The 22,377-nt window shown below is 38.1% G+C and overlaps 1 protein-coding gene across 2 annotated transcripts in view; it reads right to left on the reverse strand.

Moving 5' to 3' along the window:
• Positions 1-15,773: 15,773 nt before the first annotated feature.
• The window catches only part of Cgrrf1 (cell growth regulator with ring finger domain 1), a 35,568-nt gene continuing 28,964 nt past the window's right edge, over positions 15,774-22,377 (reverse strand). For both annotated transcript variants that reach the window (XM_026384089.2, XM_077800299.1), the window contains 2 exons: positions 19,401-19,508; positions 15,774-19,173 (listed from right to left, as the gene is read on the reverse strand). In XM_026384089.2, the coding sequence (XP_026239874.1) occupies positions 18,853-19,173; positions 19,401-19,508 (429 nt within the window). In that variant the 3' untranslated portion in view covers positions 15,774-18,852. The remainder of the gene's footprint in view (positions 19,174-19,400; positions 19,509-22,377) is intronic.

Here is a 22,377-nt window from a genome sequence, read left to right on the forward strand (position 1 = left end):
GATAAAACATACAGCAAAATTTTAATTGTAAAATATAAGTTGTATATACACATATAGGTATTTTCTTAGTTTTGCTGAATGTCTGTGGTTATGAAGGAGAATATCTGTTTTTCTTTTTTAAAGAATGTTCATGATCACATTTGGGTAGGAAGTTAAGATGTTTGCAACTTTGAAATAATTCAGCAAAAAACACATTAATACATAAATAAAACAAATGTAGTGAATATTGAATCAGCTGCCAAATCTAAGAGGTGTATATTGAAATATTCTTTCTTCTTTTCTGTATGTTCGAGGTTTTGTTTTTGTTTTCAGTATTGGGAGTAAATCCCAGGGGCACTCTACCACTGAGCTACATTCCCAAACCTTTTAATTTCATTTTTTAATTTTGAGATAGGTTCTCACTAAATGACCTAGGCTGGTCTTGAATATGCGATCCTCCTGCCTCAGCCTCAGCCTGGGATTGCAGTTTTGTGCCACCATGCCTGGTGATGGTTTTCTTAATAAAAAGTTTAAAAACAAAGTAGAAAAGTTTTAAGAGACAGAGGTGGGGTTTTGGACAGCATTTGCAAAGGCATGGAGATGCACAAGCCCTTAGTAAGTGCCATCAGGATTTGGCATTAAGAACAATGATGTGAATTGTAATAACATCAAAGTTCACTACAGTGTTTCTCAGAGCGGGGTCCACAAACCTCAAACATCAGAATCTCCTGGGGCCTTATTAAAAATGCAGATCCCTGAGTTCTTCTACTGATGTAGTGAATCAAACTCTCTAAAGGTCCCAGATGAGTCTCAATTATAGTGTTTACCAAACTTCCCTCTTACAAGATGCACCTGGAGCATACATTAATCATACAGATTCCCAAAGCCCTTGCTGGGTAATTCTGATTTACTTGGGCTGGGGTCTGAGAATCTGTACATCTAGGTCATTTTGTGGTCAGTCTAGATTAGAAAATACCAAGTTAGAAAAATCTGAAGAGCCTCAATACAGTGTTTCCAAAATATACTTGGATAAGAATCAACTGGGCTGCTAGTAGAAGTCACCCATATTTGCAGACCTCCCCAAAACCTACATAGAATCTTCTGGGGATAGGCAAGGAAGTCCATATTTTATTAAGAGCCCCTGGTGTTTCATGACTTCATACAATGAAGGACACATCTGAGCACAGGTGTGCAAAGCCATCTGAAAGAATCAAAGAAGCCTGAGATGTGGAAAAAGGAGAGCGAAGGAGAGAAAATACAACACTTCCTCCCTTTCAGGAGCACTCATGACATCTTAGGACTTCTGATCCCCACATTCTAGTCTTGAGAGTGATGAAAAGATGTATCTACAGGAAGAGAACCCGCCAGTAAGAGTGTGTAGCTTTTTGCTGCCCTCCATGTTGGAGTTTTCACTATAAATTGATAATTTTGTTTTGCTAGATTTAATGCAAAAACCTCACAAGTTTAGCTGAATATATGTCAACCCCAGAATAACATCCATGGCTCTCTTCTTCCTTCCTTCCTTCTTTCTTCTTGCAAAAAGAAGAGCCTTGGTGAAATTTGCTAAGGTAAGTATGTCCCTTTGGAGGTTTCTGGGAAACACCTTGTCATGGGGAGGCTCTGACCCAGGAAACAGATTCAGGATTTGGCAGATGGAAGGAGATGCAAGACGCAGTTATGACTAGCATAGTAGACATGCTTTATTCAGTGGTGGCCATTAGCCAGCCCCCAGCTTCAGCTTCAGCCCCCAGCCAGTTCCACTTTAGTCCTTCCCTTAGCCCATTTCCATAGACCCCACCCTTTTTTAAATGTATATTTATTTTTTTAGTTATAGGTAGACACACAATATCCTTATTTCATTTTTATGTGGTGCTGAGGATTGAACCCAGGGCCTCACACATGCTAGGTGAGCACTCTATTACTGAGCCACACCCCAGCCCTCCATATCCCCTTTTTTATATGAAGGCCAAAGGTGGAGTGCCAACTGGTTACATCCGGAGGGCGGGGTGCTTATGCTCACAAGTTAATATTTAATGACCTGAGTCTATATGCTGAATCAGAGTGCTTCTGGCCTTGACTAACCAAAACATAGCCAGTATCCAGCCCTGACCACACACTAAAAACAAAACATAGCCACTGGAAGTCTCAGAGAGGGAGCTAACTACAGCCATTTTTTTTTGGCTGGCCCCAATACACCTTGAAACCCCTCTCCAAGTAACTGCACATTCTACTTTCCTTTAGACTTCTATAGCATATTTAGACAAAGAAAGCTGAGTATCTGTCACGAAAATAAGCTTTTGGTCACTGTGTAATGGGTATCTTATGTTAAACTATGGTGAAAGGAAATGGTATTTGAAAGCTTGGTGTATTTACTTGGAATAATAAAAATTAAAACTTGGCAATTTTAGTGGGTCTTTTGGTTTTTCTGGCTCATGAAATTCAGAAGTTTCAAAGCCAGAGATCCATCCCTGTAAGTGACTGTCTAGATGATGCTGGAGTGGCTGCTGCATCCGTGGTTTGATTATTAATGCGTGCTTTCTTCTGCTGTCTGTAATTTCCACTCATGGCCATGGAGGTGCACTGCTCAACTCTCTTTTAGGAGAGTTGGCTATAGATGGTGACCCTCTCTATCTGCTGCCTCATTGGGTTCACCATGATGTTTGTGCCAAAGCCATGCTTCCCTGGAACTGCCCCTAGCAGTTGAGTATTGTATTGGTTCTAGAGCTAGGCCATCCTGTACCAATATGGCACTCCTTAATAGCAGTCTTTGCTCAAGGCCACCCTCTACTGCAGGGGCTTAGATCCTGGGAAACATATTTGGGATTCAGGCAAGTAAAGATAATGCAAGGTGCAGTTGGGATAGTAGACATGCTTTATTTGGAGGCAGTGACAACTTCCCAAGTCTTTCCATAGGCCTTTTTTATATACAAAGAAGGTGGAGTGCCAACAGATTACATAAGTAAGCACATGCTCACAAGCAGATGTTTATAACCTTGAGTACATATGCTGAATCAGGGTGCTTATGACTACATACTAAAAACTTTGCTGGCCAGAAGTCCTGGTGAGGGAGCCTAACTATAGCCATCTTAGGCCTGCCCCACATCTCATCCACCTGACAGACGTTCTCAAGAGCAGTGCCATGTTCTAAGATTCTTCCTACCAACCCTCTCTCACAGATACCACACCTGCACTCCACTCTGAAGGTTCTCCCTACCCATTCTTACTTCTTTCTCATTTAACATTCACAGCAATTTCCCCAAATAAATGACTTTCATATCCAATTTCTTGGTATCTTCTTCAAAAATCTTCCTGAACTGACATTGGCTTAAAGTGACCCTGGAAACAGAACAAGGTATTACAAGTGCCACCTCTGCAACCATAAACAGGTTACTTCATCTATTTAATCGTCAATAAATTTGGGATAATGCTCACCACATAGGGTTGTGGTGAGACCTGAAGGGGTTAATATGTAAAGTGCCTCATAGTGCCTGGCATGGGTTAAACGGTAATGGCTTTTCCCCTACCTACTGTCACTGTGGAAAAACTAAACTGACTATTCAAACACTACTTTTATCTACCAGAATGCATCTTATATGTTCAAAAAAAGTGAAGATTTTCTTGAAAGTTCCATATGTTAAGGTACCCGGAAATTCTCTAGGTTTATAAGTGTGTGACGTCAAGCAATCTAAGGTAAAATGAGTCAGTACAAATTCTAATATCCAAAGATGGAAAACTGGGTGGAATGGGATTTAGGTGAGCTGGAAATGTAGCCAGAGAGGCAGGGAAACCTTTCATGGTTGGAAGGAAGCCAGCACAGGTGATTTTTCTGGACTCTGAACACAAGAAAGGTGCAAAGTCATGGACACAAGAGCAGGCCAGAAAGGTCATGACATATAGGAGGAATTGACGAGTAAAAGATTAGACTTAAATGACTGAAGAAAACTTATTTTGACACAAGCTTTCACTAAGTTGCTTAGGGCCTTGCTAAGTTGCTGAGGCTGGCCTTGAACTTTGTATCCTCCTGTCTCAGCTTCTCGAGTCACTGGGATAATAGACATGTGCCACCATGCCTAGTACTTCATCATAAGTTGAAGAGCATCTGTAGTGTTTCCTGAAGGGTGTGCACAGCTACAGGAAAGTAGTTTCTGTATTAAAAATATTTTTAAAAACGGGGCTGGGTTATTGATCAGTCATAACATGGCAAAACGTATAGTCGCTGTTCCTGAAAGGTGATCCAAATGCTACATCCAGAGATGATGAGAAATTCTTACATAATTTTGTAATAGTATACATGTTGAGTTAAAGAAATTTCATAGTCATTAGAGTGCCACAAAGTTAATACTTGCAATCCAGATTGCTGTAGTTTACACTTTTTCTATAAATCAGGTGTATACCATTTGTACTGAGAACACCACAGAAAGAATTATCCAAAGTCCATTGATTTTACAATGTGTCTTGGTTTGTAAACTAATTATAGTAACTTTTTGCACATTTTTGGAAATTAACTGTATAAGAGTTTATGTATCTGCTCCTAGATACAGTGTGTAAATAAAACTTTTATTCACAAGAAAAAAAAATGGGGCTGAGGTTGTGGTTAAGTGGCAGAATGCTTGCCTCCCATGTGTGAAGTTCTGGGTTCGATTCTTAGCACTGCTTATAAATTTAAAAATATATATATACATATATATATATATATATATATATATGAAAATAATCATAATGTTTGTTCTCACAAGCTTGTTAGGAGGTCTAAAATTAACTGGCATATTAGTTGGCTCATAGTAAGTACCTGATAAATATCAATTTTCCCTCTTCTGCATAAATTAGGGTGTTTACTTTGATTAATGTACAGCTTGCAACCTTGTATGGCAAGCTTTATTCACCCTTGGAAGATAAGTTTTTTTGATACTGGAGATTGAACCCAGTAGTGCTCTACCTCTGAGCTACATACCCAGTGGCTTTTTTTTTTCTTTTTTAGGTTTTTATTTTGATAGGGTCTCACTAAGTTGCTGAGGCTAGCCTTGAACTTATGATCTTCCTGCCTTAGCCTCCCAAATCGCTGGAATTACAGGTGTGTGCCATCATGCCTGGCAGATAAGATCTCTTAAAGCCATGTAATTAGGCCTGGATGATGATGGCCAGAGCTTGACTCAGGACTCAAGGGGAGGAAGCAACTATGGAATTGGTGATGGTTGGGATGTGGGAAGACCAAATTAGCAGTCAATTCTGCTTAGATAGCAGCAGTGAGAGGCAGGCTGTGTAGGGCCAAGGGCCAGGGCTCAGGGAGACTAAATTTGAGTTCAGATCTCATTATAAAGAGCTCAGTGTGTTGGCAGGAGCACAGATTCAGATAGAAAGCCAGTGTTTTGTTAGCCCAAGGCAGAATGGTAATTTCCTGTACCAATTTCTTGAATCCTTAGCACATTTTTACACCAATGGGATCATAGCCTACTAATCCAAACTCACATCAGTGCTGCTGGTTGGTTCAGGGAAGACTGGCTGAGGGAAGCCTCCGGGAAGCACTGGGAATCTTGGGGATCTGTTTACATTTTTATTAAAGTTCTCACCACTCTGAGGATGATTTTCAAATGGACTCCTTAAGCCAAATTGTTATGGTTTGGATCTTGAATGTCCTCCAGAGGCTTCTGTTAAAGGTTTGGTACCCAAGGCAACAGTGTTCAGAGGTAGGACTTTTAGGAAATGATTGGATCATGAGGGTTCCAACCTCATTTGTGGATTAATCCACCGATGAATTCATAATTTGATGGCATTATTGAGTGGAAATGTAGAAGGGAGGCCTAGGTGGAGGAAGTAGTCACTGGGGCTATGCCCTGGTGGGGTATATCTTGTGTCTGGTCCCTCCCCAACCCCCACTCCTGTCTGCTCTCTGGTTGCCAGGAGCTGAGCAGCACCATACCCTTGTTAAGCTGTTCAGCCTCACCTCAGGCCCAGAGCAATGGAGACAGGCAACCACGAACTGAAACCTCTGACACTGTGACATGAAATAAACCTTTCCTCCTTTAGGTTGTTTTTCTAAGATATTTTGTCACAGTGATGAAAAGTTGGCTAACACACCAGTTTGAAGTTAAACAGAATGCACAGTCTAAAGGCCATGAACTGCTGTGATTGATCTTCAGGAGCCAAATTGAAATGTGAATTGGATAAGTGTTAATTCTATGAAGAAAAAAAAAAAATCCCCCCCTCCCCACTTTCTTCCACACTGGGAATCAAATCCAGAGCCGTGTGCATGCCAGGCAAGCACTTGAACACTGAGCTACACCCCAGCCTGAAAAAAAAAAAAATTAGTTTTGTGAAATATACAGATGCCTTTAAACATTCTTAGGTGTAATATAAATGGCGTTCAGTACATTCTCAATGTTGTACAACTGTCACCACTGTCCATTTCCAAAACGTTTCCCTCATTCCAAACTGAAACAAGACCATGAAGCAGTGACTTCCCTGCTACTCTTCCTCTCAGTCCCTATCCACCACCATTCTATGAAGTTGACTTTTCTAGGAACCTCACATAAGTGGAATCACACAATATTCATCCTTTTTTGACTGGACTTCTTTATTTAGCATAATGTCTTTGAAGTTGTAAAAAAATACTGATATAAATACATATTCTATATAAATATCATTTATAAATATATAAATCTACTTATTTATCTCTAACACTGGCTCAGGGAGTAGAATGTAGAAGGTACTTAAAAAGTAAGACTGGGACTGGAGCTGGAGCTCAGTGGCAGAGTACTTAACCTAGCATGCACGAGGCACTAGGTTTGATCTTCAGCAGCACGTAAAAATAAACAAATAAAATAAAGGCATTATGTCCATCTACAACTACAAAATTTTTTTTTAAAAAAAGTAATACTGGGCTGGGGATGTGGCTCAAGCGGTAGCGTGCTCGCCTGGCATGTGTGCGGCCCCGGTTCGATCCTCAGCACCACATACCAACAAAGATGTTGTGTCCGCCGAGAACTAAAAAATAAATATTAAAAATTCTCTCTCTCTCTCTCTCTCTCTCTCTCTCTCTCTCTCTCTCTCTCTCTCCCTCTCTCCTCTCTCACTAAAAAAAAAAAAAAAAAAAAAAGTAATACTGAATAATATACCATGAAAAAAATTTTTGAGTCAGCTTTCTCTGGAAAGGAGTTAGCTAAAAAGGGTTAATTATAATATTTCAAAAACTTATATGCATTTCTTTTTGACTGATTTCTAAACAACATAATCCAATCAATTAACTGGTACAGTTATTCAAATAAAATAAAAATATAAACGAATGAACCACAATTTCAAACACAAATGCAGATGGCTTCTCACTTCTTAAAAATAAACAAATGTGTGAAGCATTAATTATAGTTTTTTTAACAGTAGAACATGTCATAATGTGTTATATAAACTTTCCAATAAATACAGTCAGAAGGTTAAATGTAAGCACTGCAAAACCACTCCTATTTACAGGATTTATGTAGGTTACGGTTGCAGAAGTGAAACTTTTGTATTTGTGGAACTTGTGGAGAGATAACTTGCTCCCAGATTGGTATAAGAAAAAGAAAGTAGGGCTGGGGATGTGGCTCAGCGGTAGCGCGCTCGCCTGGCATGCGTGCGGCCCGGGTTCGATCCTCAGCACCACATACCAACAAAGATGTTGTGTCTGCCGAGAACTAAAGAATAAATATTAAAAATTCTCTCTCTCTCTCTCTCTCTCTCTCTCTCTCTCTCTCTCTCTCTCTCTCTCTCTCCTCTCTCACTCTCTCTTTAAAAAAAAAAAAAAAGAAAAGAAAAAGAAAGTAAAAACCGCTTATCCTGGAAGTCATCAAATCCTAATTCTGATCTTGGCTATTGCTTCAAGAATTGCCTATGTCATTTTTTCAACTGAAAGTACAATGGAAACAAATCCACAGGGTTAAATAGTTAAGATGCAAAAAGTACAATCTAAAATCATATTTTTATAACTTAACCAAAGATCAGCATTACTTTTCCCAATATTTTTTAAACAGCAACTTCTGTTTAAATTGTTATGAGATGTTATGAAAACATTCCATAATTCCTAGTATGAGCAACTTTCTCCTAACCAGGCACTACTGTTGTACAGGATACATTAGATAATGATTAACCCCTGTATTAGTCTGTTATTGTAACAAATACCTAAGACAATAACTCATTAAAAAATAAGGTTTATTTTGGCTCACAGTTTTGAAGGTAACAGTCCATGATTGACTGACCTCTGTTGCTTTGGGCCTATGGTGAAGTAGCCTGGCAGAAACATGTGAGAGCAACCATTCACTTCTCAGCCAGGAAGTGAAAGAATGGAAGAGGAAGATGCTGGAGTCCCCCCATCCCCTTCAAGGGCACATCCCTAATGATGTGAAGATCTCCCACTTAGCCCCATATCTTAAAGCTTCTATAACATTCTGGAGGCAGGCATGGTGGCCCTTGCCTATAATCCCAAAGACTCAGGAGGCTGAGGCAGGAAGATCACAAGTTGGAGGCTGGCCTCAGCAACGTAGCAAGGCCCTGTCTCAAAATAACAAATAAATAAAATAAGAAGGTCAGGGGATGTAGCTTAGTAGTAAAGCAACCCTGGCCTTAATCCCTAGTATCAAAAAAAAAAAAAAAAAAAAAAGCTTCAGTATCTTTCTAATAGCACATGCTGGGGACCAAGGCTTTACCACATGGGCCTTTGTGGAGCGCTTAAGATCCAAACTAGAGCAATCTCATATTTTCCACATTTTTGAGATGTTCAGAAAATTTATGAGAAACTGCCTCATTCTATATTTAAATCTTATGGCAAGATTTCTCAAAGTCTTTGTTATGCTAATGTTCGGTGTGAGTCTTTTGAAGAGGCCAATACATGACAGTTTCCTAAGCTTTCTTAAATCCGGAACCTATATTTCACAGATCTTCTTGTACTGCTAGTGTTGCCTGGGATATATTTTGGGAAATGCTGGGTCCAAAAATAGCTTAGAGAAAAATAATAAAAATGATAAAAAGGATTTGGAAATTGTATTTATAACTCCATGTTGAGTAGTCATGTGTTTTTCAAGCAATGTAGGTGACTAGACATTGGTGTACAGGGCTTTGGGCAAAAACAAAACAAAACTTGGTTCCAATTCCAATTCCACCACCTAGTGGCTGTGTGTTATGGGCTAATTCTTTAATGTCATTTTGTCTCAGTTTTCTGTCTATCTTAGTAAATTGTGCCAGGATGATATGAGATAATAACTAATTGTATTGATTGAAATCCAGCTGGGAGACAGTAATTATTTATCAGAAATTATTAATAAAAAGAGTTGTTAACTGAAAAGTGGAATGGAAATCACAGAGGTATAATAGAACAATTGCAGGAAGCAACTACCATCTACAGGGCTGAGGAAACAAAGTGAAGTTGAACTTAGAAAAATTTAGACATTTGGAGGAAGGGCCCCCACAGCCTGAAACTCAGACCTCTTCTGGACTGCAGCTGGGGTCCTGAATCGGGGTGAGGAAGCAGGTTTGGCAAATGTTGAAAGAACTATAATCTTGAACAAAAGTTGCTCTTGGAATAAGTGAGACCTGGGATGATGGTCACAGGAACAGGAAGCAATCAGGAAATCCACAGAAAACAAACGGGAAGGAGAAATCCCTTCTTCCTCCTATCTTAATTCCTTCTGTTGCTCTGATAGGCGAAGCCTAAGGGACCTGAGTCCTAACCTCAGCACCACAAAGCAGGGATAGAAGGGTAAGTTTGGAGTTGAGAAACAAAACCTTAATTGCTGGCACTAATACAAAGCATTTACAGTAGAGAAAGATACATACTAGCTGTTCCTTCTCCTCCTGACCTGCTGACTCAGTCCTGTGCTTGGTACATATCTGCAGAATTTCCGTAGGATCTAGCTATGATAAACATAGAAGATATTAACTGCCTGAAATTTCAATGACTTAAATAAAACAAAAAAGGTAGGCTTAACATGCACCTCACTCTTACAATGTTTAAGATGGAACTCTTGATTCATCAACTCCTGTCCCCAAACACTTTCTTCCCTCAGACTTTTAAAAGTGCAACTCAGACAAGGTTACCTCCTTGCTTTAACTCTGATGTCTTCTCACTGCACAGACAACAATGCTCACTTCTGCCCATGGCCAGTAAGGCCTGCCTGCCCTCTCTCAAACTCCCCCCATGCTGCTCCTCCTTGTTCATTCAGTTCCAGTCACAGGCCTCTTCTCAGTTCCTCTTACAACCCCAGCTCTATCTCCTATTTGGTCATTGAACTTTCTGGTCCTTCCACCCAAAATGCTGTATCCAGACTCTTGACAAAGCTGGTTCTCTCTGAACCCTCAGGTCTCAGCAAAACTATAGGCTCTCCAAGGAGGTCTTCTCTGACACCATCATATCTGCAGTAATTGCACTCATCCCCAGGATCAAAATTCAAGCCTTCAGACCCTTTCTGTTCCTCATCTGAATCACTGTAATTGCATCTTTTTTAAAAAAATATTTTTCTTAGTTGTAGATGGACACAATACCTTTATTTTAATTATTTATGTGGTGCTAAGGATCAAACCCAGTGTCTTACATGTGCCAGGCAAGTGCTCCACCACTGAGCCACAACCCCAGCTCCCTGCAATCGCATCTTGATCTCAATTTTCCTACTTCTATAGTTCTCCCAATTCAATGCTAAACCATCCTCCCAACTTGTATGCTTATTTATGTGATTGACATGTTTGATAGCTAATCCAATATTATTAAAATTTAATTTCTTAAGTAGATAAAATAAATATGAGTTCTAATACCTTCCCCTCACTCCACATTGCAGACTGCTACCCTGCAAGCCACCTCCAATCCTGATATTTCTAAACTACGAATATGGTTTTGTTCTGTTTAAAATGACTGCAGATTCCTCAATTCTTTTAAGATTTATTTATTCACTCAACAAATATTTGTTAAATGGTAACTTCTGTGCAAATCAATGGGAATGCACAAATAAGTCAGTACCTCTCCTGAGCAGTTTCTTAGTCTACTGAGAGACACAAAGAAGTAAATAAGCATTTAACACATAATGTGCTAAGTGTTAAGAGGGCTTAAGCATGGTCTGTTATGAAAACGTATGAAAAATGCACTACTTCATATTTGTAAAGAGACAAGAAACAAACAAAAAATCTATACCTGAGAGACACAATTAGGTGTTGGCTAGGCAGAACTAGGAGCCAAAAGTGAGGTAGGTGTAGAAGGAAAGAAAGGAGACAGGCACAGACATTAGTAACATAAAGTGAAATCAAGATTTATTAACTGAGCAAGTGTAGGATGAGGGGTGAAGGACCAGAAGGAGTGGAATATAATTCTGTGGTTTTTAGATAGTTGGGAAGACAGCAATGTCACTAGCTAAGGAGGGGAAAATGGGAGAGAGATTTTTATAGAAAAATATGTTCTACTTTGGATATGTTGGAAGAACATAAGGGAGATATGAGTAGAACTATCTATTAGCCACTAAGAAAGTTTGAAATTCAGCAGAAAGATCAGAAGTAGATAACTGGATGGAAGAAGAATCGGCCTACAAGTAAAGTTGAACGCAACAGTGAGAACACGGGCAGTAAGCTCTCAAATAGGTACTACTTGACTGCCAGGTGCACCACCTGAATAGTGCTTAACAACAAGACATGGGACCAATGAGTGATGTGTGAAACTCTTAGAGAGAAAGAAAGAGAAGAAATCCATGACTGTGAAGTCTGTGGGCTGCCTGCATTAGAAACATCTAAGGGCTTATTAGAATAAAAATTAATGGGCCAGATTCCAGATCTATTGAATCAGAATTTAAGAGGAATGAGACTGGGGGCTTGCATTTTTCCCTGTCCTCCAAAAAAACAATTTTTTCCCCAAAACAATTGTTAAACACCATTAAAATGTAATGGAACATGGTGACTCAGAAGCCAAGGGAAAAGTTAGGTATGAAATCCTTCAGGGGACCATGATAAATGAGGCAAGAAAATATCATTGACTGGGGTAAATCAGAGCTCAGTGGGCATCCATGGGAATTCAGCTCAAGTAGAACAATGGGAATCTAAAAGAAGAGATAGAATTAATAATGAATGAGAGACAAGAAAACAAAAATGACTACAGTATAGGCTTCAGAGGCTCCCAGACTTAACATTGTATTAGAATTACCTAGGGAACTTCTGTCTCAATATGTCAAGGATCTGATTGGTGATTCAGGTAAGCATCAGCACTGAGAAATTATTGGTGTAGACTTCTTTCTCAAAATATCTGAGCTAAGGGAAATATAAAAAAGATGGGCACTGTATAGAAATTTCAGGATTGAATGAGAAACAGGGTTGAGGAAGGAGTTTTCCTTAGTAGTAGTGTTATCTAGCATAATTTGAAGCTAAAGGAAACAAGTTAGGTTGAAGATGGAAGAGAACAGAAGTACATGTTATTCTTTTGTTTCTCACAGACACCATTCCAGCAATTGTTCCTATTATCCCCAGCATCCTCAGTTTTTCCCCTTTCCACTGAAGCATTCTCACGGGCATTTAAACATACTGCCATTTGCTCCCACCTTAAAATTAAATTCTGATGAACTCAGTATCTCCCTAAGGTTACCACACAATTTTCCTACTCTCCTTTATAACAAAACCCTCGAAAGAATCATTTCTATTTGCTGCCTCCAATTCCCCTCCTCCAAAACTCTCCTGAGTTCATCCCAAACAAGTTTTTGCTACACACACCACCAAAATTGTTTCTAACCAGACCACAAATCACGTCTGCATTGCCAAATCCAATGGTCAATTCTTAGGCCTCACAAAAACAATATCATTCAACATAGATCACTCTCTCCTCTATGAAATTAAATTTTCACTTGGTGTCTAGGAAACTTATCGGTGGTGGCTTAACTATAATTGAAAATTCTTTACTATTCCTTCCATCAAGAGATGGAATCTGTCTGCTTCCCTTGAATCTGGATGGTCTTGTGACTGCTTTGACCAATAGGACACATTGAAAATGGTGCTATGTGACTTCCAAGACTAGGTTATGAAAGAGAAAGCATCCTAAGACTGACTAGGTGCAACACAAGGATGTCCATTCTGTCCTCTTCTATTTAATTTCCAGGGAAATTCTATCCAGGAAAATTAAGCAGGAAAATGAAATGCATCCACATTAGAAAGGAACAAGTAAAAGAAGCTCTTTTTGCATATGACATGATCTTGCATACAGAAAGGTATAAGCAATCCACTAAAAAACTATTAGAACTAGCAAACAAGTTTAGCAAATTTGAAGCGCAAAATATCCATATAAAATCAGTTGTATTTCTATACTCAGCAATGAGCAATTTGGTGAATAAATTCAATGTGGCATATATATATATATATATATATATATATACAATGAAATAGAATTTGGCAATAAAAAGGAATGAAGTATTGATTTATGTGATAATATGAATGAACTTTGAAAACATTATAAGAAACCAATTGTAAAAGACCACAAATTGTGTGATTTTACTTATGACCCATGTGATTCCTTTCCATGAAATGAACAGGGTAATCTATAAAGGCAGAAAGTAGACTAGTGCTTGCCTGTGGCCAGGAAGGGATGGGGGAATTGGAGGTAATTTAATGGTCACAGGGATTTTGTTTTCGTACAGAAGATTTAACCCAGGGGTGTTTTACCACTGAGCTACATCTCGAGCTCCTTTTATTTTTAATTTTGAGACAGAGTCTTACTAAGTTGCTCAGGAACAAGTCACTGGGATTACAGGTGTGCACTACCACACCTGGCTACTGGGTTTCTTTTTTGGAGTAGTAATATCCCAAACTTAATTACTAAAATTCCAATTTCAGTAATATTCTAAAATTGACTTCAGAGATGGTAGTACAGCTTTGGGAATATATTAAAACTATTTAATGGTACATTTTGAATGTGGGGGGATTGTATGGTATATAAACTCTGTTGCTTTAAAAAAAAAAAAAAAAAGGCCATGCAGCTTTTGCCAAGGTCATTGCAAACACTTGCTCTTGGAGCTCTAGATCCCTCGTTTAGGAAGTTTGACTTCTCTGAGGCCACCAGGATGTGTCAAAGAACAAATCAAATGGAAAATGTGTGGCCAGGAAGGGATGGGGGAATTGGAGATAATTTAATGGTCACAGGGTCTTTGTTTTCATACAGAAAATTTAACCCAGGGGTGTTTTACCTCCTTTTGAGCAACTGTGTTTACTCAGACACTGTCTGAGTCATCATAGCCCAAGGTCCAAATACCTGAGTGAAGAAGCCTTCAGATGATTCTAGCCCTCCAGCCTTTAAGTCACTTCATTCAGGTCTCCCCAACTAAGTCCCAGGCAAGGCTACCTACATCATACCCTGTTCTTTTACCTGACTACAGAAACTGTGAACATAATAAAATGGTGGTCATCTAAGTACTAATAGATCATCGTAAAGACCATTCTTATGGTTTTCTGCTTTGTTGATTCCTTCTCAGTCTATTGGGTCCTCTTTAATTCCCCTGAGTATTAGAATATTCAAAATATCAGTCCATGGAGTGCTTCTCTTCCTATGCTAACTCCTATACAGTCTTCTGGCTTTAAATACCATGCTGATGACTCCCAATTTTATATCAGCTGGACCTCTCCTCTGAACTCCATTGTATATTCATCTGCTTACATGGCATCTCTACTTGGATTTCCAATTGTCATTTAAAACTGAATAAAAACAAAATTCCTCTTTTCCTCTAAACCTATGTTTTTCTAATTGTCTCCATTTCAGTATATTACAACCCTTGGCCTAGTAAGGGTCAAGATTAAGATGAAGATCTCTTATGAAGATAAACCCATGGCTTACTTCCTGGCCTCCTTCAGCTCTTTATTCCTAAGGAGGCTTTCCCCATATTTGAAACACTACCTCACCTCCATCTTCCACAGGCCCAACACATCCATCCCAGCTGTGGTTTTCTCCATAGCAGTTATCTTCACTTGGTACACAGTATCTTTTACTAAGTGATCTGTCTACTAGAATGTGGACCCCACAGGGAAGTGTTTTCACTTGTTTTATTCACAGCTATATCAGAAATGCCCAAACAAGGGATATCTTTGACATTCAATAATCATGTAATTATTGAATGCACAGAGTTCAGGAAGCAAGAACACAAGTAGAGCCTCAAAAGGAGGCAGAGTATGCTCTTCTCTTGGGGAATAAAGAAAAGAATGTCTACTGGCTTTGAAGTAAAGACAGTAAAACCTATCACACATAGGGCTTACTCTGTGCTATACCCAGCCTAAGCATTTAACTGACATATTAACTGACACAAGCCTCTCAATAGCCTGTAGGTAGGTTCTATTATCACCATCTTCCAGATGAGGAAACTGAAGTAGAGTGAGATTAATTAATTTGTCCAAGGTGACAAGCAATTTGGGCCCATCATCACCTCACACCATACTACCTCTTGAAGTTTTTCACGGAGACTGATACAGCAGTGGTGGAATAAGTTGAGAAGAGTAGAAGAGGTTTGGAAAAACTGAGAGTTTGGTAGGAGGTCCACTGGGACAAATAATAATATATAAATAAAAGGACTTGTTGAGCAGGGCTGGAGATCTGGATGCAACTAAATAGCTTGGCTTTGTAGTGAATTCTACTAATTGGTAAAGTCACTTGAGTTTTGTTTTAATATAACACAGTTAAACCAGTTTGTGGGTTGGTAAGGCAGGTGGGGTGGAGAAGTCAAGAAAAGCTGAAAACCATTTGAAATAGTTGAACAGGGAACCCAGAAGCAAGTTAATGCATCTTTAGAATACTCAGGACCTGGGAAATAGAAGTCATGGTGACAAGGAAGAAAAGATTTAGAAGAATATATTATAGCAGGTGTGCATACATACATGGAAAAATAGAGATACAGTTGTGGCAGGGGGTGGTCAGTGTTCAAGATCTAGGAAATGGAGCTGGGGAATTATGCAGAGGGATAGGGATCAGCTGAGGCAGGACTGAGTTACTATGAGTACAGGAGGCTGACGTCACTTCCACCTACTTTTCCCAAATCTTATGTTGATTCCTCAAATTCCCATGAGCCAAGAAAAACCCTTCATTCCATAACTAATGGTAAGGCTTAAAAAGTAGGAGAACCCCATTGGAGATAATTCAATGACTTGTGTCAAGTCCTCAGGTAACAGTTTTTAAGTTCCTTCCTTGGATCTGGTTTAGACATTAAGAATTCTCAGCAGGCACCAAGTTGGGAAGAAAGAAAGAGTCGCTGAGGGAGGAAGTGGCCAGTCACTTGTCAAGTCTGCTGAAATACAGCCCTGGTTGAGATTTTTGTAGCAACTAGCCTATGTAAACTAAACATTTTATATTTCTAATAATCCATTCAAATAAAATGCTTTTCCAGATTGTCTCACACAATGTCACTATTCACTGTTACTGGCAAATTCAGATGTAAATCTCTAGAAGTCAGTGGTACAGATGCTCCTTATGAAAGGGTTTTATCCTGATAAACATAAGTGAGTTGAAAATATTGTAAATAAAAAAATGCATTGCATACATCTACACTACTGAGCATCTTAATTTAGCAACACAGCATACAGCAGACTATCAGTTGTTTACCTTCAGATGGTGTGGCTGACTGGAAGCTGTGGCTTCTTGCAGATGCTCAGGATTAGAGGAGAGTATCATTTTGTGTATCATTAGACTAGGAGAAGAAAAAATCTAAATCTTCAAGTACAATCTACTAAATGTTCATCACTTTTGCAGCACTGTCAAATTCAAAATCATTAAGTGGAATCATTGCAAGTTGCGGAGCCATCTATCCTTGTTTTTACTTGATGCCTATCAAATTCTTCATATTAAGTGCAACAAAGGGCAGGAAAAACAATAACTTTAGCTGCAAAAGGAGCAGAAGGAAAATCACCTTTAAGAGTTAAGAAAAATAATGGATAAATGGATATCAAAATGTGGAATAAAATATGAGAGTTATATTAAAAGGCTCCTTAAAAGGAGTGAAATTCTGATGCAAGGTACAACATGGATAAACCCTGGAAACGTTATGCTAAGTAAAATAAGCCAGTCAGGAAAGGACAAATATTATATAATTCTACTTACATGAGGTCTTAGAAAAAAATTCATGGAAAGGAGGATGGTGTTTAGCACATGCTAGGGGGAAGGCAGAAGGGGGGTTAGGGTTTAACAAGTTCCAAGTTTCAGTTGGTATGATAAAGTTTTAGAAATACATTGTGGTGATGGTTGCACAATAGTGTGACTGTACTTAATGTCACTGAGTTTTACCCTTAAAAATGGTTAAAATGGTAAATTTTATGTCATGTATATTTTAGTATAAAAAATGGAGTAAGATTCAGGGTAACCCTTGAGAAAGCAACTATGTATCTAGGACAGTTTAGGTACAAGCCAGGATAGAGAAAATGATCTGAGTAACCCCCAATTTCCAAAGTGAGTTTTCAGGATTCACTGTTAACTTGTGGGCCAAGTGCAATAGAGACTATAGTTTGGGCTGGCTGCTTCCACTGGCAGAGTTGCAAAGAGCCTTAGAAATTTCCAAGGGTGGGGATGGATGTGTTTCTATCCATCAATACTCTTTTTTAGGCACAAATATTTTAAGGTCAAGAGCCTTGCCTGATCCTTTGTACCCCAGACCCTAAAAGGTATTTATCACATAGCTATTGAATGCAGATGAAAATTTGATTTGGCTTATAAAACAGAGAACAAGATCTTCTTGAGAGTGTTATCAATATCTGATTGGAATGAAATGATATTTAAAAACACTGATATAAAAGGTAAGGCATTATTTTTAATATAAATAGGACAAAAAAGACTTGAAAATTTCCCTGAATGTCATAGTTCACTTGCCATGGGTCTACTCGCCTTGGTGTAGAAGGTAATTATTTGAAGGTAATTTTCACTAAGGACTTAGGTATCTCTTATTTCCCTTGTTTTTCTTAGCCATTTTGAGGAGAACTGGGGAAGGGGCTTTTTGGCTTATCAGTTCCTTGACTTTCTTAAGGATAAAACAAGGGATAAACAAAATAATTTATTATTCAGAGGGATACTGGGTTTATTTGGAATAAAAATACCCTGGAAAAAAAAAACCAGTTATTTGTTCTTTTACTGATTTTTCTAGCTCTAAAACCTCTCCAGTTTGGGATAGATTTGCCATGCAGGAGGAAATCTAAGGTAAGGCATTGAGAGTCTCACAAAGCTTTCCTGGTACAGCATATTCTACTGTTCTAATCACATTTGACAAATGAGCTAATAAATTTAATTATCCCAGAAGCTTTATTACCCAGGTTTTATGTATCTTTCTCCTTTAGATGAGTATCATTTTAATCTATGATACACTGAGAACACTCAATGACTATATTTTGCATTTATGGTTTAAGAACCTATATTAAAAAATTAAGACTTGTATTTGGTAACTATGATGATAAGAGAAATTAGAAACCAAATAGATGGACATTTATAAAAGCATATTTCAAGGAAGGATTTAAAATGAGAAGCCCTTTCTAACTCCTAATTTTTCCTAATATCACTCCAGATTACGTCAAAGGGAAAACAGTTAGCAATCCTGAGACTTTTACCATCTAAAATTTTGGATAAGCTGCTTTCCAGGATGATTTTTCTAATCAACAATATATGAAATATTCTAGTAGATAAAAGGCCAAATGTTTATATTCTTCTCAAGAGTTAAATGAATTTTTATGTATTATCATAGATCATATTCCAACGTTTACCATACTGAATAGGAAGGAATAATTAATTTTCATCATCCATGTACTGTACAAATAAGAAGTTAAAATAGACTTTTCTTTTATGGTCAATACTGTAGATTCCATGTTACGATTAATTCTAAGAACCCAAATTTCTGCATCTTAGGTAGAAAGTGTACTTTTACAGTTGTAACAACATCTTCAAAGAGTTTTCAGTTTGTCTTTATCTTGCTCTTTCTGACTGCAAAGTGCAAAAGATTCCTGCACAAACTGCCTGCACATTGGGCACTGCTGAAAATACTTGACACAGCCGTCACACAGGCACGTGTGCCTACAGGGCAAGAGCACCCAGTTCACACTTCCATTCTGGCAAACCACACAGTCCTTGCTGTTCTCTTCAGACAGCTCCACTTCACTTTCAGACAGTCCAGCTTTTTCCAACAAACTTCGATCTGCATTTTTTTCTTCAGCAGAGGGATTGCTGGAAGGAGTTGAATTATTATTTGCAGACATGAAAAGTTGCTGAAAATCAAAGGAACAAGTGTAAAAATAACTATAAATGACAATTACTCTTTAAATCTGGGGGTCATAGAGCTACTCAAAACTTATGAGCTAGCAAATCCATTAGCAAAGAACAGTTACCTTCTATAATAACTAAATGAAAAATATAATTATCTCTTTGTAAACAGCCATTCTTTGAAGCTCTATAAACAAAAATGGGAGAGATAAGACAACAGGGTACAACTTACCTTCAGATCATGAAATTGACCTTGGGCCAGAAGTAAATATTGATACAATATTCTGCAGGAAAGTTTATAAGTCTTATCAGGAATATGAATTACTGATACCATGGAAATCTAAAATAAAAATTAAACAGTAGTCAATATTTAATCTTATAATATAATTTAGAATTATGTGAAAAAAATGTTTCTTAGAGTCTATATTTTTTTTAAAGAGAGAGAGAGAGAGAGAGAATTTTAATATTTATTTTTTAGTTCTCGGCGGACACAACATCTTTGTTGGTATGTGGTGCTGAGGATCGAACCCGGGCAGCACGCGCTCGCCTGGCACGCGTGCTGCCCGGGTTCGATCCTCAGCACCACATACCAACAAAGATGTTGTGTCCGCCGAGAACTAAAAAATAAATATTAAAAAAAAAAATTCTCTCTCTCTCTCTCTCTCCTCTCTCACTCTCTCTTAAAAAAAAAATAAAAAATAAATAAAAAAATCTAATCTCTATAAATTATGGTCACTGAAGAACCATTGCTAGTTATACATTTTTGCTATAAGTATCTTAATTATACTCAAATTTATGAATGTGATCCCCATAAAAATTCCAGTGAGCTTTTTTTTATAGACCTAAGGTATTGACTCTAAAATTCTCATATGGAGCTCTTGCCTGGTATGGCACAAGGTCCTCTAAAATTAAAACAGTGTGATACTGGCACATGAAGAGTCAGATAGGTGAAACAGAATAAGCAGTGCAGAGACAGATCTAATTATGTGCAAGAATATGATGAAAGTGTCATCTCAAATCACCAGGCAAAAAATCTTTTTAATAAACAGTATTGGGTCAAATGGATACCTATTTTGAAAAATATAAAATTAGATGCATTCCTTATGCAAAATATAAGAATAAACTCCAAGCCTGGCACATTGGCACATGCCTGTAATCCCAGTGAGACTGAGGCAACAGGATCGAGAGTTCAAAGCCAGTCTCAGCAAAAGCAAGGCACTAAGCAACTCAGTGAGATCCTGTCTCTGAATAAAATACAAAAAAGGGCTGGGGATGTGGCTCAGTGGTTGAGTACCCTTGAGTTCAATTCCCAGTATCCCCCACCTCGAATAAAAAGAATAAGCTCCAATCATAAGAAATCAACATGTAAAAAAAAAAAAAATAGAACTATACAAGTGATATACAGATATCCCCAGAAAAACCTCATGTGGTAGTGCAGGCATGTCTGGTGGTGAAATTATTGGATTATGGGAGTTGTAGTCTGGTTAGTTGATTCATTCATTTGATGGATTAATAATTTAAGTGGATTACTTGGTGGTAACTGTAGATAGGTGGGTGTGGTTGGAACAAATATGTCACTGTGGGATTATACTTTGTCCCTGGCTGACTCACTTTCTTCCTGCTACCTGGATGCCATGAGTTAAGCAGCTTTCTCTACCATACCCTCCACCATGGTGTTCTGCCTTACCTCTGGCCCAGAGCAGTGAGGTCAGTCAAGCATGGACTGAACCTCTATGGGCCCAAAATAAGTTTTTCCTCCTCAAAGTTGTTCTTGTCAGGTCATAACCATGGAAACCTGTCTAACAACAAGTACTAGAAAAAAAAAAAACTGGTAAATTTCTTTTGTCTCAGTGTAGGAAAAGACTTTTCTAACTATGACTCAACCTCAGAGGTAGACTGGGCATGGTGACATACGTCTGTAAACAGAGCTACTCACATGGCTGAGGCAGGAGGATCACAAGTTTGAGGCCAGCCTAGGTAACTTAGTGAACTCTGTTTCAAGATTTAAAAAACAGCTGGGGATGTATCTCAGTGGTATAACACTCATGGGTTCAATTCCCAGATCCTAGAGGGAAAAACAAAACCTCCAAAACAAACAAGCATAAAAATCAGAGGCAGCTGGTGCCTGCTTGTAATCCCAGAGGCTCGGGAGGCTGAGGCATCAGGATCACGAGTTCAAAGCCAGCCTCAGCAACAGCAAGGCACTAAGCAACTCAGTGAGACCCTGTCTCTAAATAAAATACAAAATAGGGCTGGAGATGTGGCTCAGTGGTTGAGTGCCCCTGAGTTCAATCCCAGTACCAAACGAAAAAACAAACAAAAAAACCCAGAGACAGGTAAGTTTGATATATTTGACTAGGTAAAAATTTTAAAATACATGATAAAAAGGCACTTCAAAGTCAAAGATATGACAAACTAGAATAAAATATTCATAATGTAAGTCACAATTGGTTAATATCCCTAATTTATGAAGAATCTTTAAAAACTGAAGAAAAAAATGACCAAAATTCTTTAGAAAAGTGGACAAAAAATACAAATAATTCATAAAAAGATATAAACATGGCCCTTAACCACATCAAAAAACATTCAATTAGAATCAAAACTTTTCTGTTTCTCACTCATCAAATTGACAAAAATTCAGAAGTACTTTTGAGAAATAGTCACTCCCATTTATCACTAGTGAAAATGTAAAAAAAAAAAAAATGTTAAAAAAATTCTAAAGGTATAATATCCAAAGGTATAATCCCAATTAAGGGAACCTGGCAATATGTATCAACCTTCATTCATACTCCACCTACACAACCCCAGTGATATTAAATTACAAATGCACAGGTTATCCAGTACAAGATTGTTATGGCAGAATACTAGAAACTATCAAAGTATCCAAGCATAGGAGACTGGCTCAATAACTAAGATAACATGCACACCATACACACAATGGAGTGTGGTTCCCAAAGGATAAGATCATGAATGCCATAATTTCAAATGCTGAAATTCCCAAACATCAAAGTCTTCCAAATCAGAAGCCCAAAATATTAAAACCCCAAATGTTAAAATCCTAAAAATCACAATTCCCATTTTTTAAAAAAGGCTATATAAATATCATTCACATGGATCTTGTAAACAAGCAGGGGTTTCTATCCTCATATCAGATAAAGTGGACTTCAAGCCAAAGTTAATCAGAAAAGGACAAAGAAGGACATTTCATA

This window comes from Urocitellus parryii, chromosome 6, assembly GCF_045843805.1.
Source record: "Urocitellus parryii isolate mUroPar1 chromosome 6, mUroPar1.hap1, whole genome shotgun sequence".
Lineage (NCBI taxonomy): Eukaryota > Metazoa > Chordata > Mammalia > Rodentia > Sciuridae > Urocitellus > Urocitellus parryii.